At 32.0% G+C, this 16,761-nt stretch overlaps 1 protein-coding gene across 2 annotated transcripts; it reads right to left on the minus strand.

Annotated features, from left to right (window-relative positions):
- Window positions 1-8,610, minus strand: LOC112022271 (urease). Of its 2 annotated transcripts, XM_024054840.2 has the most exons (19): window positions 8,476-8,610; window positions 8,027-8,216; window positions 7,636-7,709; window positions 7,406-7,451; window positions 6,940-7,045; window positions 6,029-6,171; window positions 5,295-5,405; window positions 4,853-5,016; window positions 4,326-4,704; window positions 4,127-4,235; window positions 3,629-3,768; window positions 3,266-3,403; window positions 3,065-3,156; window positions 2,431-2,560; window positions 2,194-2,352; window positions 1,386-1,553; window positions 888-1,022; window positions 432-503; window positions 1-341 (listed from the first exon to the last, which is right to left on the minus strand). In XM_024054840.2, exons 2-19 carry the CDS (start codon window positions 8,150-8,152, stop codon window positions 120-122), a joined length of 2,514 nt encoding a protein of 837 aa, XP_023910608.2. In that variant the 5' UTR covers window positions 8,153-8,216; window positions 8,476-8,610; the 3' UTR covers window positions 1-119. The 2 variants fall into 2 exon arrangements, with proteins under 2 accessions (XP_023910608.2, XP_065636488.1); XM_065780416.1 differs by lacking the exon at window positions 8,476-8,610 and having other exon boundaries at window positions 8,027-8,357.
- Window positions 8,611-16,761: the final 8,151 nt, after the last annotated feature.

Below are 16,761 nucleotides of genomic sequence, written 5' to 3' on the forward strand. Positions count from 1 at the left end.
GACCACAATTATGAGAGTGCTATTTCATTCATATTTGGAAGGATTATTATTTGTTTCAGTTTGCTAAATTTACTTTAAAATACATAAAATGATAGAAACTTAGACATATTATCAATGCCTTAAAAGAGGAAGTAGTTTCGAGAAAGAGGAACCGTGGTGGCTGCAGTGCAGGTAAGAACTTCTCCGTCTGCTGTCACTGTGTATGTCTCTGGATCCACTGTAATGTTTGGAAGGGCATCGTTGAGCTTCATGTCAGATTTGGTTAGTTTTCTGACATTGCCAACAGCTTCTACTCTTTTGCTGAGTCCATACTTGGCCTTAACTCCATCATCTAAAGCTGCCTGTTGTATGGATAAAATAGAAAAAAATGTTACTTACAAAAGAAGAAAGAGAGGGAAAAAGGAAAGAAAGGGAGAGAGAGAGATCCATGCCTTGCTGACAAAAGCAATGGAGTGAGCACTTCCAGCCTTGCCAAATGCTCCAAACATAGGCCTCATCATTACCTGAAAAAATGATTGTCTTAAACTAATCAAAGGAACTTGATGCCATTTATCTGGGGTTCTTTACAGCAAGATTTTTCTTCGCAATATAAATTATAAATATTTTCGCTTGTCGGTAAGTATATGAGACATTTTAATGGTTACAATTATTTAAAAATGTTTGATTTTTGCTTAAAATTAGTTTGAACTCATAAAGGTAAGCACAACCAGCACTTCAGATGAGAATTATCATCAAGAGGCATGTTAAGATTCTAACCCAACAATGAGAAGATTCTAATTTGCACCATAGATTTCCATTTATGCAGTCATCATCATAATATGAGGAATTCAAAATAATGCTCTGCCACATAACATGATCCAGAGTATAGAAGTAGTAGCAAACTTTACCGGTTCAGGTGTGGGAATGCTTGCATTTGGATCACCCATATCAGCCCATGCAACTGCACCACCTTTTATTATCATTTCTGGTTTTGCCCCAAAGAAAGACGGCTTCCATAATACAAGATCGGCTAATTTCCCAACCTGCAAAACCAAATGTCACTTAATCTTTAATATCAATTACAATGTTACTATTTTTCCGGACTATCCAGAATCTCATGGATCACATCTACTAGTTAGTAAAATGTCAAGATTTAACAGAATTAGTGGGGGCAGACAACTATATTTGCATGATCTGATAAAAGTATAAACGTCAATTAGTTGTGAAGTAGAGGGATTTCTATATTGGAGACATATGGTGGGACCAAATAATGCAAGTAATGTATGCTTTTCTGCCCATTTGCTACTGTAATCCATGAAATACATAACACATAAAAGCAATTGGTTGTTTATACTTTTGTGTAGCTCACATTGTAATTGAGCTCAGAGATATTATACCCAGCATACCTCAACGGAACCAACATATTGAGAAAGCCCATTAGCTATTGCTGGATTTATAGTGTATTTTGCAACATATCGTTTGATACGAAGGTTGTCATTGTCTGGTTCACTAGCATCAATCGGCCCTCTTTGTAACTTCATTTTGTGGGCGGTTTGCCAAGTTCTGATTATCACCTGGCAAGAAAAGAGTTGGCAAAACCTGAGCTTAGCATCATAATGAATAAGAAAATATGTCCCAACCAAGTGAAGACTAAAAGAACAAACATTATGAAGAATTCATGGGTTGGATGTGCACTCAGAGAATGTTAATATGCATTATTGACTTGCAACATAAGATCATAATTGTAAAAAATAGATTCTGGGCAACAAGCCATCATTTTCTCTTCACGTGTCCCCATCGGCCGTCTTCATTCATCCCTACTAGGATTTGTCTCATTTTAAGGGACAGTGTCATGTTGAAAGTATCTCTATTTGGCACCCATGTCTGTCTCCTAGATTCATAGATCTTAGCAGCTTAAAAGCAGCCCTATCATATCTTATCATAGAATGACTTCTATCAAGTAAACAGGTCTGGCCAAGAGCCTTGTAGGTGCTCAACTAGCACTTCCTAGTTTTTCCAAAGGAAACATCCAGGGTTCAAATCCTCCCTGTTCCAATTATCAAAAAAAAAAAAAAGTACCAGATCTCATGGTTTTTAAGGTTTGGCTCCCAGATTTATCAGATAGAAATTTCTAGTATCAATTGGAAGTACAAACAAAGTTATTCAAACAAGAACTCAGGGAAAAAATTCTCTTAAAAAAAGGGAATTATTAACCTCTCCAATGCGACCCATAGCTTGGGAATCAGAAGATATGATGCTAATTGCCCCCATATCATGCAAAATATCTTCTGCAGCAATTGTTTCAGCTCTTATCCTTGACTCAGCAAATGCTACATCTTCTGGAATGTCCTTATCAAGGTGATGGCAGACCATCTGTATGAATGCATACCAAAATGAGAATTGAACATCCATAATGCATACTGAATCAATTCTTCTATTATCTTCTCATACCAGCATGTCAAGATGCTCGTCTATAGTGTTGGAAGTATAAGGCTGTGTGGGGTTTGTAGATGATGGCAGGACATGTTTCACACCACACACTTTGATGATATCTGGAGCATGACCACCACCAGCACCTTCACTGTCCAAAATATACAGAGAAAGTTAAAAAAATTGTATTAAAAGATGGAAAAGTTGAAGCAAGGCCAAAAGTAATAGAGTAGATGAACTTATTATGTCCTGTTCACAAGAGAAAGATCTTGTAATCACATGAATATGCTGCAATCAATCATTATATCAAGTCATGACAACTTGAAAAGGATGATAGGGATGGGAAATACTCCCGATATGACTAACAGGGCCAAGATGTCAAATTTTAGCCACTTTGACAAAACAACTATGGCCTTAGCTATCAATGGCTTTTTACTCCTCTATAAGTAAACTTCCCTCCGTGCTACATCAAGAAAGAAATTTGCTAAAATAAATAAATAAAGTGTAGTTCTTGACTACACTTTAGGTTTTATTATTATTATTATTTAACATAATACCTAATGACCATGATACTTAATTAAGTCATAGAAGATTGAAAAACATTTTCTTTCCTTTTTATTTTTGGTTGGTGGTGTGGGCAGAAGGAAACTTGTACCTGTGATAGGCATGAATAGTTCTTCCTTTAAATGAAGCAATAGTATGTTCTACAAATCCCGATTCATTCAAGGTGTCAGTGTGGATATTAACCTGTCAAAATCAATAGATATGAAGAAAGTTTGTAAGTCATATAAAACTCAAAATGTTTCAAATAATTGGAAAAGAAATATTACTCAAAAAGAAAAAAAAAAAGTAGTGCCTGGATGTCATAATGGTCCCCAACAGTCAAACAATTGTCTATTGCAGCAGGAGTAGTTCCCCAGTCCTCATGCAGCTTCAGTCCCATTGCCCCGGCTCTAATTATTTCATGTAGCTCCTCAGGTTTGGCACTGTTCCCCTGAAGTAGACAAAGGGAATTACAGAACAAGATAGAAGAATAAATAAAGATGAAGAGAGGAGTAGAAGGGAGGACCAAGCGGGAAAAACTTTTAGAATTCAGAATTTGAGTCATCCATTAATATTTTACAATAATTACTGCAAGGTCCATCCTTAAACGGGTGTAAGTAGAGAAAGAGAGAGCGAGAGAGAGGAATTTATTAAGCCTATAAATAATTAAGCGTACTTTTCCCGTAAAACCAAAATTTAGGGGCATGTCATCAGTTGATTGCAGCATTAACTTCATTTGTGATCGTGCTGGAGTACAAGTTGTAGCGCGTGTTCCATCAGCAGGTCCAGTTCCACCTCCCACTATTGTTGTGATTCCTACATATAGTTTTGGAAAAATGGTGTCATTGAACATTTGGAGAAATATTTGCTTCAATTAATTTCCTTTTACATCCAGAGGTTACTCAGATTTCTAAGGAGCAGACACATGAACTCTAGGTACCAAAAGAACGGTTCAAACAAACTTATCGAGCACTTTTAAATCATGTGCAATTGGCTAAAAAATGTATGAATTTGATTGCCAACATATGCAGTTGAGTTTGATTAAGCTTTTCTGAATGTTTTCATCTATATTTAACATGTCAAAAATTTATATAAATACAACAATTTAAACAATAATGCCTTTGTAAATTTCAGCAGCACTTTCAACCAAAAAAATTCCAGTTAGGTAGCTCACCACTTGATATGGCTTCATATATCAATTGAGGGCATATGAAGTGGACATGACAGTCTATGGCTCCTGCAGTAACAACCATTCCTTCTCCCGCAATAACCTCTGTGTTAACCTAATTATTGAAAAAGTATAAGTATGTGCAATTAACGTGGCATACAATTAAACCTTTCATGCTGCTTCTGCACAGTGAGATGAAATTTACCCCAATTATCATATTCATAAATACACCATCCATGGTATCTGGATTGCCTGCTTTCCCAAGGGAAACAATAAGACCATCTTTGATACCAATATCTGCCTTGAAGATTCCACTATAATCAATGATCACAGCATTTGTTATAACAGTATCCAGAGAGTCAGCTGGTGGATGCCCACATGACTGGCCCATTCCATCTCTTATAACTTTCCCACCTCCAAAGACGCATTCATCACCATAAATAGCAAAATCATTTTCAATTTCAGCATACAAATTGGTATCACCAAGCCGAATTTTGTCACCAGTGGTAGGGCCATACATATTGGCATACGCCTCATGAGAGATAACAGTTGTGAAAGCAGAATCTTCTCCAGTAACACCTTCACTGAAAAATCAATTCTGAGGTAAAGCATTTCCATTTATCCTTTATCATTTAAGTGGAATATGTTTACTCATTCAAACAACAATCTCATTGATATCACAAAACAGAATTGAAACAAGCAGCATGGATTTGCCCTAGGAGAAGATCTAACCTAGCATTTGTTTCTTCAAGATTTCCAAAACCTCTCGAGTTTACAGCTTCCATGATGACTTTGAAATTAGCATGATCAACCGGTCCATCAACAATGCCATTTCCCCCTCTGATCACTTTATTACCTCCAATGCTTACAAGTATTACACATTTAGCTTCCCCAGGCTGGCCAAGAATAGAGTTAAATAGTCAAAGAGCTGAACATGTCTGTGCAAACTGATATTAAAGGGGGAAATAATTTTTGTTTACAATATGATTAAAAACTAGTTTTTTTGCTAGGTAATATATTCCTTAGACATGAAGTAATAAAAAGCCAAAGATATAGGCAAATATGTATTTACAGCAGATAAACAACTAAACAAATTTTAGTTTAATTTCATTGATTAATAGTAAAAACTTATAAAATGAAAATAAAAGTAATCCATAAAGATTGCAAGTACAACCTCAAACCGTGTAGCTGTCCCTGCGGGTATATTCAGGCGCATGCCATATGCTCTCCATCGATCAAAAACCAAGTAGGGATTCACTTCAATAAAGTGATAGTGGCTACCAACCTGAAACAGTGAGGAATTATTAAAATAACGGTATCATCTAGTTAATCAAGTTAACCACAGAAAGAGAATGCAAACAAGATGTTGACCAATTCAATCTGTTAGAAACATGTGACTTTGTCTGTGCTTGAAAACCTTTTATATATATATATATATATAAGTACTATACACACACCCACTGTGTCTTGAACCCACAATCTAACCCTCCACCTTGCTTTTTACAAGAGGAGGACGCGTCATATGAGCTACAGCTTAAAAAAATTCTTCATCCTCCAACTATGAGTGAGCTACTATTGACTATTTCCCTTGTAATTCATACAAAACAATTCAAACTACAGAAAGAATCTCAACTCTCCCATCGTAGAAAGGGAAAGAAATCTGCCCTGCCAGTCAATTGAAAAAATATTGCAAGCATTTTTTTCATTATTAAAATATCAGAGTTCAGTACTATAACTCAGGAAAAATGTACAAGATTCATTATCAAATCCTGATGTTGCAAATGAACATAATAGGAAGTTGATAGCAGTTCAGTATAAATTGCTAACTAACGACTGATAAATATAAATGAGAAAGAAAAAAGAAAAGCATCCAACAAATATAAGAAATGATATGTTAAAGAAAAACACCTGAACTGGCCTGTCTCCAGTGTTGACAACTTTAAGGATTACTGCTTTCCTTCCATGATTAAGTGTAATATTTCCATCTCCATATATTATTTCGCCGGGAAATTTCTTGTCTTCTACATCAGGAAACTTGTCTAATGAAGGAACTGCACAAAAGTTCTTCATCAATGTGCATTCAATATTAAACATGATGCACATTAAAAGAAATATTTTAACTTCAACTCCATTTATATTTGTAGAGAGCTGGTACATAACCTACTGAACATTTTTTGAATATATTACAGAAGACTGAATAGTTTTGAAGTGATTACACTGAGCTTAACCATGCCCATTAATGAAAGATACGCAGAAATGTAAAAGGATCGATTATATTGTTCCGTGTGATACAAAGTTGATAGATTTTTTTAATCAAATGAGCAGAGTCTAAGCTCATGAGATATCAAAATCTATTCATGTCCGGAAAGTTGTCAAATCTGTGCTCAAATTTCCATAGGTGTTTTTGAGGAAAACTTGCTTCAATTTGGATAATAGATTTCCTACTCTTTACAAGTTTCTCACAATCACTTTAAAAGAAATATATGGAAATTTTCTTTCTAACGAGGAAATAAAGACACCATAAGATAGAAAGTCTTCATCAATCATTATGAACAAGTAACTGTTTACTACAAAATTTAACTGATATTCATCAATGAAAAAACTTAGTTTGATTCTGGCTATATGAAGACTTCAATTTCATTTTAAGTTCAAAGGATAGGACATAAAATGTCTTGTCCAGAAGCAATGGGTGCAGAGTAACATATAAAATCTCCATAGAATGCTTCTGCTGACCAAAAATCTTGAAACTACACAATATGGGACATGTAGGTCCCAAAAGAAAGTAATTCAAAACTGTACAACCCAAGGTAAGCCCATACCTGGAAGAAATGAACCATGCAAAGCTAACTCCAGATTTCCATTTTCACTAGCAATTGCATCATGAACAGTGATTAATTTAGTCCCATCAGGAAAGGTCCCTTCAACCTACATTCAAATTAACTTAATAATATATAGTTGGAAGTAAATTTCTTTTTTCTTTTTTTAGGGGAAGAAGGGGAGGGGAGTGCAGGTCAGTTTGACACAAGTTCATCATCAAGCATTATGTTTCAAGCTTTTTAAACCGTAATATCAATAATTGGAAAGTTCAAAAAGAAAAAGAAAAAATCCAACAAATTTTCATACGAAATAGTATGCAATACTCAATATAACAAAATTACAAGCATGAATTAATTTTTTTTTATATATTATTTTTATTTAAAAAAGGTACAAATAATGCATTGCTTAGAAAGGTCCAAAGCGAAGGTTCATCAATATCAACAAAGAACCTTAATTTTGCTTGATTACCTGTACCATATGCAAAAGATGTGGAACAGCTGGAAGAACTTGTCTCCTGTTTACACACTAAGCCAACATTTAGATGATATAAATTGGAAGTTATCACTTCTAATTTACCATTGCATCAATACTTAAACAAGCTACAAGGAATTGAATCTATGCCTTGCACAAATAACATTAGGAAAGCAACAAAATAAAATAAAATAAAAACTAATGATACATAAAATTCACAATTATACCTTCCTAGAAGTTGTTTCCCAGTATCCATCAATTCTGCAACCGTTTTCTCACCATCGCGTACAAACTCCAAAATCTTAAACAATTAAAAAAAAAAAAAAACAAATCAGTGAAGAGCAACAAATTTTTGATCTTCATTTTTCATAACACACCCAATTTTTCTGCTTATAAAAGCTTCGTACATACAAAAGTATATACACGCATCAACAACAAAACATTAGTCCCAAAAATTTGTTGTTTACTAAAATTCCTCAACAGACTAATCATGGCCTCTTTACTGTTCTATCCTATCCAAAATCAAACTCTCTATTGCCTGCCTATCATTATTTTACAGCTTATAATAATAAAATACCAAAAAAAAAAGAAAAAGAAAAAACAGAGAATAGAAGGAACCTGAGTGGCTATGAGTGCCACAGCTTCAGAGTAATTGAGGCGTAAACCACGAGCAAGACGCTTCTGTGCCAAGAACCCAGCATTGTGTAGGCTCAGTTTCTCAACCTCTCTAGGTGCCAGTTTCATTTTCCCACTTCTCACTCTCAACTCTCTCTTAAGTCAATGCAACTGTCGCAGTTGTAATCAGAGCCTAAACATTCAGAAACAGGAGAGACCAAACTATATTACTGATTATTGATTAAGCAACTAATTCAGTAATTACATGATCTTAGATCGAAAACCAGTACAGAAAAATCATTTAGTGATTAAAAAAATGATTTCCTGAAATTGAAAATACAGAGATAAGTTCACAGTAGACTTTTTTTTTTTTTTTTTTTGAGATTGAGACTGTAAGAAGATTTTTGTAATGAAAATATTGAAGAGATGAAAATTGTATTCTTAGTTCTTACACTATATTAGGAAAAAAAAAAGTGATCTGAGCTAGTGCTATCGTTGCTAGAGAGAGAAAACAGAGAAGTGAGTGCTTAAAGGTACAAGTTTGAAGTTTGAGCTATTTTTTCTGCTAAAACCAGTGGTTTTTTTTTCTTTGTTTTATTTATGGGTGTGTTGAAAAGTTGTGCAAAGTGTAGTACAGAAAATGTTAAAACACAATGTTTTAAATTTAAGAAATGCTAATTTTTTGTTACGATTCTGCTGTAAAACTGACGGGGATGCCTATGATTTGTTAAAACTTTAAAGTCTATGTCAAAAGAACAGATAAAATACATATGATCTGCACCTCATTTTACAGCTGTTTTACGCATTCCTGTTTTTCTTGGACGTTAATGTGTTCACATAAAATAAAAGCCACGTGAGTAGATAACACGTGGAAAATGCGAAAATGCAATAGGAGGAAGTATATCCTGTCATGAGTGTACGTTTTTTCCTTTACAGAGGCTGGTGGGTCTTACTATTTGAGAAGAAGAAGAAAGAAACATACACCCGTGATATTTTGGCAAAATGGAAAATTAATCCTTGTACTTTCAAACATTATAATTAGTAAGTCATGTTTTTAAACTATATTTTTTAACTAGCATCTCGAGTTTAAAAAACTCGATGTAAGGCCTATAAATCGAGTCTCAAAGACTCGATTTTGTGAGGTCAGACCGGCCTATCCTCCACTCGATCAGCCTTATTTTTCACCTTTGTCGTCACCAAAATGGTGGGATTGATTGGTTTCTAGGTTTTATTTTTTTGGATTTCTGGGTTTATTTTTTTTGCGTTTTCTAGGTTTTAATTTTCTGGTTTCTGGGTTTTATTTTTCTGGTTTTCTGGGTTTCATTTTTCTACGTTTTCTGGGTTTAATTTTCTGGTTTCTAGGTTTCATTTTTCTGCATTTTTTGGGTTTTAATTTTTTGTTTCTGGGTTTTAATTTTCTGGTTTTCCGGTTTTTATTTTATGGGTTGATTGGGTGGGATTGAATGTGATGGTGTTGGGTTGTGGTAGTCCGGTGGTGGTTGGGTTATGTTGTTTTAGCCCTGAATCTCTCTGGGATTCTTAAAAAAAAAAAAAAAATTCGGCGAGGTGAGGTGAGCTCTCTAAGATTTCTTAAATTTTTATTTTTGGGTATTTCTGGGAAGACTTGAGAGTTATAATTTTTTTGGTTTATAAATCAAGTCTTAAAGACTCGATTTCCAAGTAGGCACCACGTGAAAAAAATGCCACATCAGACCTGATCAAAACATAAAAACCGACACTTAAAAACTCGATTTATAGCCCAAAAATCGAGCCTCTTAAACTCGAGATGTTAGTAAAATATATAGTTTGAAAATATTTCCTACTAACTAGATGGTTGGGAAATCTTGGTTAAATTCCAATTTTGGTCTATATTTTCTCATACAAAATAGGAGCTGATAAACAAGCAAATAATTCATGTCGTGCTATTATAGGTCCACTTGTCGAGTTATTATTATTATAAACAAACAAAAAGTAATTTTAATATTAAATTTAAATTAAAATTAATAACAACTTAGAATTTTCATAAAAATAATGTTGCAGTGGTTTTACTCATTTATACAACCCGCCCTGTCAACAACCATTTACTGTCCTTTTTTTTTTGATGAACAACCATTTACTGTCCTTTTACCATTCCTCCAACACTTGTTTCATTTTTTGACTTTATCTCCTTGTTATTTCTGACCTTATCAATATGCTTTATCCGTTGTTATTTCTGAACTTTATTAATATACTTTCTCCGATCTTTTACCTTTCTGTTTTTGGTCTACTTGTCTTTATTATTCACTTTCTTACCAACGCTTCTCCTATCTCGCAGCTCCAACCATTCCTCTCCCAATTTTGACTATTCATCTGTCTATGTTCTTCTTTTCTGTAGAGTAATGTGTAGCCTCATGCATATGCATGAGTATAATTTAAAATAGTCACAATTATATGGTTTAAATTATACAAATTTTTTAAAGAATATTTTCAAATTATATATAATATTAGCTTACACTTTTTTTTTTAAATCAAACATTTCTAAAATATATAATGGTTTCTCATTATATATATATATATATATGATTTATGATTTAGAATTGGTTTTAAACTTTTTGATTTTTGCACTCAATAATTCATTTGCCACAAAAATAAAAAAATTTAGATAGACACGTGGTGGAAAATTGTACTCCAATTGAAATCCAATTTAGAATCTAATTGAATTTGGACTCTTTAATTTTTACACTTAATAATTCATTTGGTACAAAATTAAAAATTAAATGGAACATGTGGCGCAAAATTGATAATCAAATCAAAATCTAATTGGATTTACTTTAAGTTTTGGCTATTAATATGTGTGTGTGTGTGTGTGTGTGTATTCCTCTCCCATTCAATTCATTATCTACCGACACCAAAAATAATTATTCCCTCTCCTTCTTTATAATTTTCTTCCTTCGTTTGGTAGATTTTTTGGGTAAAATATTATTCTAATCCATAAACTTTATCAAAAGTTTGCTTTTCATTTCTAAACTTTATAAGGTTCTTTTTTCACCCTTAAATTATTTTTTTCTAATAGTTTAGAGACAAAAATAGGGATGAAAAAATAACTTTTTTTCAATAGTTTAGGAACTAATGCAAGTAGACAGTAATCAATCATTTATTCGGTTTGAATTAAAGTTCATTCTTTTGGTAAGGAGTATGTAAACGCGATGATGCTTAACTCCCTTGTCCCAATTCTAATATGCAGTCCATAAAGTTACTTCTTTGTGACAAGAATATTAGGAATTCCATGGATTAATCGCAATTGAAATCATGAGTATGATACTATATATTAATGCTATTCTTGTGGTGAGGTGAAATACGTTTTATTTATAAGGAGCTTGAAATCATTAAAGATTTGGCGAAACTTTAAAATGTGAAACAAATAATAGAAAATTAAAATTTTTGGGCAGTTTGCATATATTGACCTTAATTCTTTCAAATGTGTAGCCAACAGGTGGTAAAAAGAAATAACAATAATTGTACGAAGCCGTTAAAAATATGGGGCAAGTGGCACTGTTGCAGCTACATTTTTTAGACGTGAAAGTTCATGAATAGTAGGTCTTAAGAAAGGGACTGTGGCCCATCTCTTCTCCAGCGTTGTTTTTTCCTCCAATAGTGTCCAGTCAAAAGCTTAAAAACGAGTCTAGCTCCCAAAATAAAAACGACTGTGTCACGTCTTATCCACGTTTAAGCACTATTATCAATCGGGGATAATACTTCACAGCAAAGACATTCTTAATTGAATAAGTCTGGTATCGCCAGGCAAAATTTGCCAAATAATAGATTTTTAGAAAAAATTTTGGTGCATGGCATGCGGATGAAAGATTTTAGTTAGTTGGACTGTTTTTGAAAATCGAGTTTAAGAAACTCGACTTCCAACCCATTTTTCTTTTGCCATAAGTCTGAAATGGATCAAAAAAAAAAAGTTGAACTCGAGTCTAAGAAACTCGAGTTCCAATTGTACACAACTCGAGTTTCTTAAACTCGATTTCCACTTTTTAAAAGCAAAAACAGTCTAACTTACTAAAATGTTTGATCCATGTGTGTTTTTGCAAAATTTTTTCTAAAATTCTATTATTTGGCAAATTTTGCCGGTATCGCCACGTTAGTGAGTTGTAGTTTGTATAAAGGTGATGGTAGGTTTATGTAGTGATATTTTTTTCACCAATTACAACTCGTCACATGGATGAGTTGTGACACAAGTTATAACACCAGAACTATTCTTTTTAATTTTACACTTTATTAAGTTTTTTTTAGGGTGCACACATTATTGAGTTGTTATTTTTATAATGAAACTAAAGTCATTTTTATATAAATCTATCACGAGTGCTAAAAATAAAAATATTTATTATACATTAATTACAACTTTATGCATCAATTTGGTATAAACTTAAGTGTGATATTTGGTGTATTTCTAATCTGATCGCAAAAAGAGATTGTTCAGTTTTAGTACATGAAAGACGGAGAGAAAGAAGAAAATTGACAAATTTGATGTTAAAAATAGGGAACAATGGAGTGCGTTTGAAATAAAAAAGAGATCCCATATGTTCGAATAAAAGCCACACAATACAATCACACAACTGAAAACTAGAAAATTTAGATGTATGTATGTATCTCATAAATCATATGGGTAAAGTGTAAACTATACCTCTAAATTTTAAGAGTTTTTATTTTTTACGCCTTAAAATTTCAGAAATTAAATTTTACTATTTTGAAATTATACTTTGTTAATTTAATTTGTCATACAAACTTACTCAGTTTATTTAATTTGTCTAATAAAATGATATTATATTATTCTCATTATGTCATGTCCAAAAATAACGCAACATCATTTTATTAGAAAAATTAAACACATGTGAAAATTTTACATAAAACATGATAGAAACTTTAAAAAATAAAATATAAATTCTGAAGTTTTAGAGCTAAAAATTTTAAAATTCCTAAACTTTTTAACCGTTCTTAATATAAACTTTGAGCTAAATCATAAAAGGTGGGGTAGCTGCGACGAGTGCATTAGCTTTGTCTTAGATTCCCAGTTGCATTCATAATGGGGACTCCACCCATCCATTCCATCACACGTACCGCGTGCAGTTTGTGATGTGACTGACGACTGACGGGCCCATAATCGAAATAAAAAAGTGTAAGCTAATATTATATATAATTTGAAAATATTCTTAAAAAATTTGTATAATTTGAACCATATAATTGTGACTATTTTAAATTATACTCATGCATATGCATGAGGCTACACATTACTCTATCGAAAAGAAGAACATAGACAGATGAATAGTCAAAATTGGGAGAGGAATGGTTGGAGCTGTGAGATAGGAGAAGCGTTGGTAAGAAAGTGAATAATAAAGACAAGTAGACCAAAAACAGAAAGGTAAAAGATCGGAGAAAGTATATTAATAAAGTTCAGAAATAACAACGGATAAAGCATATTGATAAGGTCAGAAATAACAAGGAGATAAAGTCAAAAATGAAACAAGTGTTNTAGCCTCATGCATATGCATGAGTATAATTTAAAATAGTCACAATTATATGGTTCAAATTATACAAATTTTTTAAAGAATATTTTCAAATTATATATAATATTAGCTTACACTTTTTTTTTTAAATCAAACATTTCTAAAATATATAATGGTTTCTCATTATATATATATATATATATATATATGATTTAGAATTTAATTGGTTTTAAACTTTTTGATTTTTGCACTCAATAATTCACTTGCCACAAAAATAAAAAAATTTAGATAGACACGTGGTGGAAAATTGTACTCCAATTGAAATCCAATTTAGAATCTAATTGAATTTGGACTCTTCAATTTTTACACTTAATAATTTATTTGGTACAAAATTAAAAATTAAATGGAACACGTGGCGCAAAATTGATAATCAAATCAAAATCTAATTGGATTTACTTTAAGTTTTGGCTATTAATATGTGTGTGTGTGTGTGTGTATTCCTCTCCCATTCAATTCATTATCTACCGACACCAAAAATAATTATTCCCTCTTCTTCTTTATAATTTTCTTCCTTCGTTTGGTAGATTTTTTGGGTAAAATATTATTCTAATCCATAAACTTTATCAAAAGTTTGCTTTTCATTTCTAAACTTTATAAGGTTCTTTTTTCACCCTTAAATTATTTTTTTCTAATAGTTTAGAGACAAAAATAGGGATGAAAAAATAACTTTTTTTCAATAGTTTAGGAACCAAAAGTGAATCTTTTAAAGTTTAGGGACGATAGTAAACTTTTGGTAAAGTTTAGGAACCAAAATAGTATTTTACCATAAATTTTAAAATTTGAAAAAAAAAAAAAAAAACTTTCTACCAATTTTACTTTAGGTTGATGAGTTTTTCTGTTTTTGAGAGCTTTACTTCGGTTGATGTGTTTTGTTGTTGTGTCTCTTAATTCCCCATCACATGTCATCTATCTTCTTCTTATGTCTTTAATTTTAAGTTGTGTTGAAAGTGGTAATTTAAGTTTATATTAAAGAAATTATCTTGGCTATATATTTGAGTGTGCCTACCAACTGTTTGAGTAATTGATTATTACATTATTAAAAAGTCTATCTCTTTTACCTTAGATTTCATTTTACTTTTGATTAAGATAATATTATAATTTTATGATAAATTTTTATTATCCTAAAAATTTCCTTGAGAGGGGGAGAAATTTAAAATGCCCCAGTATAATCAATTGAAGCTTAGAAAGTTCAATGGTACATTCGAAACTTAGGAAAACATAACCCAATATGATACACTTTAGAAGATTATGACACATTTCAAAAAGAATTAAAAAAAAAAATTTGATTGGTAAAAAAAAAAAAAAAAAAAATTTAAAATTAACAAAACACGCCTCAGATATGAAAATAAAGGGTAAGGCCATGGTACACTAAATGAAGATTATTTTAGAAACAATAATGTTTATTACTAGGAAAAAAAATGTAAATTTTTAATGGAATAATTATTACCATTCATATATTTGGTTGTTACATATGGAAATCTTGTAAATAATGATGCATAAGGGAATTTAGTATTTTTGGAAATATATTATTTCTAAAATTTACCACATATTCACATGCACTAAAGAATTGCTATTATAACCATTTTAGAGAGAAATTGTTATTCCTCAATGTATGGGAGGGGGGAGGGGAGGAGGGAGAGATTGGTTATTCCTATCTAATAACTATAGTGTTACAAGAGCTATTACAACATACCAAACATTCCTTAACTAAGATAGGAAAAGTAAACAAAAAGATGCATTTATAGCAGGAGAGTCAATACCGTACCGGCCATAAAACGGGTATTGGTACTCCTTCAAAATGTACCAGAAAAAATACGGGATTGTACCGGCTATTTTGGCCGGTATAGTAAAAATATAAAAACTATTAAATAATTGAAAAAATGGTTAAAAACATGTTATTTAAGCTAATATAATGGTTAATGTACTTAGGCTAATATTTAGGCTTATAAAATATGTGGATTTTAAATTTTATGCTAATAAATATAAAAATTAATAAATTCATACTTATATAAATAAATACAAACATATATATATATATATATGAATTGAAATATATAAATAGTAGTAATCCCGAAATGGTATACTAGTATCAACTGATACTGAAATATTACATTCCCCTGATTAAACCAAAACAGCATTTGGTATGAAATTGACTCTCTTAATCTATAGAGATAGAGAGACAAAGAAATACTTAAAGAAGTTGTTACATTTGTAAAGGAAGAGATAAATAATGAATATAATTGGATGGTGTTTATATGCAATTACGAAAGAAAAAAAAAAATTTATTGATTATTAGATTTCCTCTTTTCTTAAGTAAGTCTATTTCTTGATTATATGGTCAATCCTAATATATTATCTTCTACAAATTTTAGAGAACAAATTATACGTTATTCTACATTATAAAATAATGTGGTCTCTTTGCACCAAGTGGCTCAAATTCATTAAAGACTTTGGTAAACTACTTAATTCTTCTAAAATTGTAATGATTTCAAAGTAACTCCTATATTTTAAATAGTTTTAATAAATAACATAAACTCTTAATACTTTTCAATTTGCAGCTTCATTGAGTTACTATTAATTGAAAGTAACATAAATTCACATTAATTGTGACTAAAACTGTGGGGAAGAAGGGCCTAAAAATTCATATATTGGGTCTTGGACCTTATCCGAAAGCACTATTATGTCTGAGGAGAGACAAATAGAGTAGAGAAATTCTAATTTAAAGTCTGACGAGTAAGAAATAAATAAAGGGTGGTCCAAGTAGTAACCTATTCTCGGCAACGGTTAATACGCCTCAAGTCTGTATTCTAGTTGTAAGAATGATCTCCATAGAATCTCTAGTGGTGAAGATATACCTCTGAGACACACAAGAATGAAGGAGGCTAGGAAATATCTAAGGGAAAGCTGCTGCCCCCACATTAAATGCATTGCAGCTGCTTTTTTTGCTGCATTTATGTGGAGAAGACCCTTGAACAGTGTTTCCTTGGTCACCACAACTTACAAAGGGGTCAGAGGAGGTGTCTAATGGGACATGCACTCAAGTGAAGGCTTAGATGACCAACAAGTATATGGTCAAGATGGACTGAAAGGAACTATATAATGTAAAGAACCTTTCATGAGAGAGGGATCGGGAAAAAATAGAAAAAGACTACGGTAGCACACAAAGCTGGGTTGCTAACCATTTTTATTGAT

This window comes from Quercus suber, unplaced genomic scaffold, assembly GCF_002906115.3.
Source record: "Quercus suber isolate HL8 unplaced genomic scaffold, Cork oak 2.0 scaffold_235, whole genome shotgun sequence".
NCBI classification, from domain to species: Eukaryota; Viridiplantae; Streptophyta; class Magnoliopsida; order Fagales; family Fagaceae; genus Quercus; species Quercus suber.

Excerpts from the sequence above, each read along its gene's own strand:
- LOC112022271 (XM_024054840.2), bottom strand. The coding sequence starts at position 8,152 with ATGAAACTGGCACCTAGAGAGGTTGAGAAACTGAGCCTACACAATGCT. Across the intron at positions 7,046-7,405 it reads ATCTTTTGCATATGGTACAG|GTTGAAGGGACCTTTCCTGA; the intron begins GTAATCAAGCAA and ends ATTTGAATGTAG. Across the intron at positions 4,705-4,852 it reads CTTGAAGAAACAAATGCTAG|TGAAGGTGTTACTGGAGAAG; the intron begins GTTAGATCTTCT and ends TTGATTTTTCAG.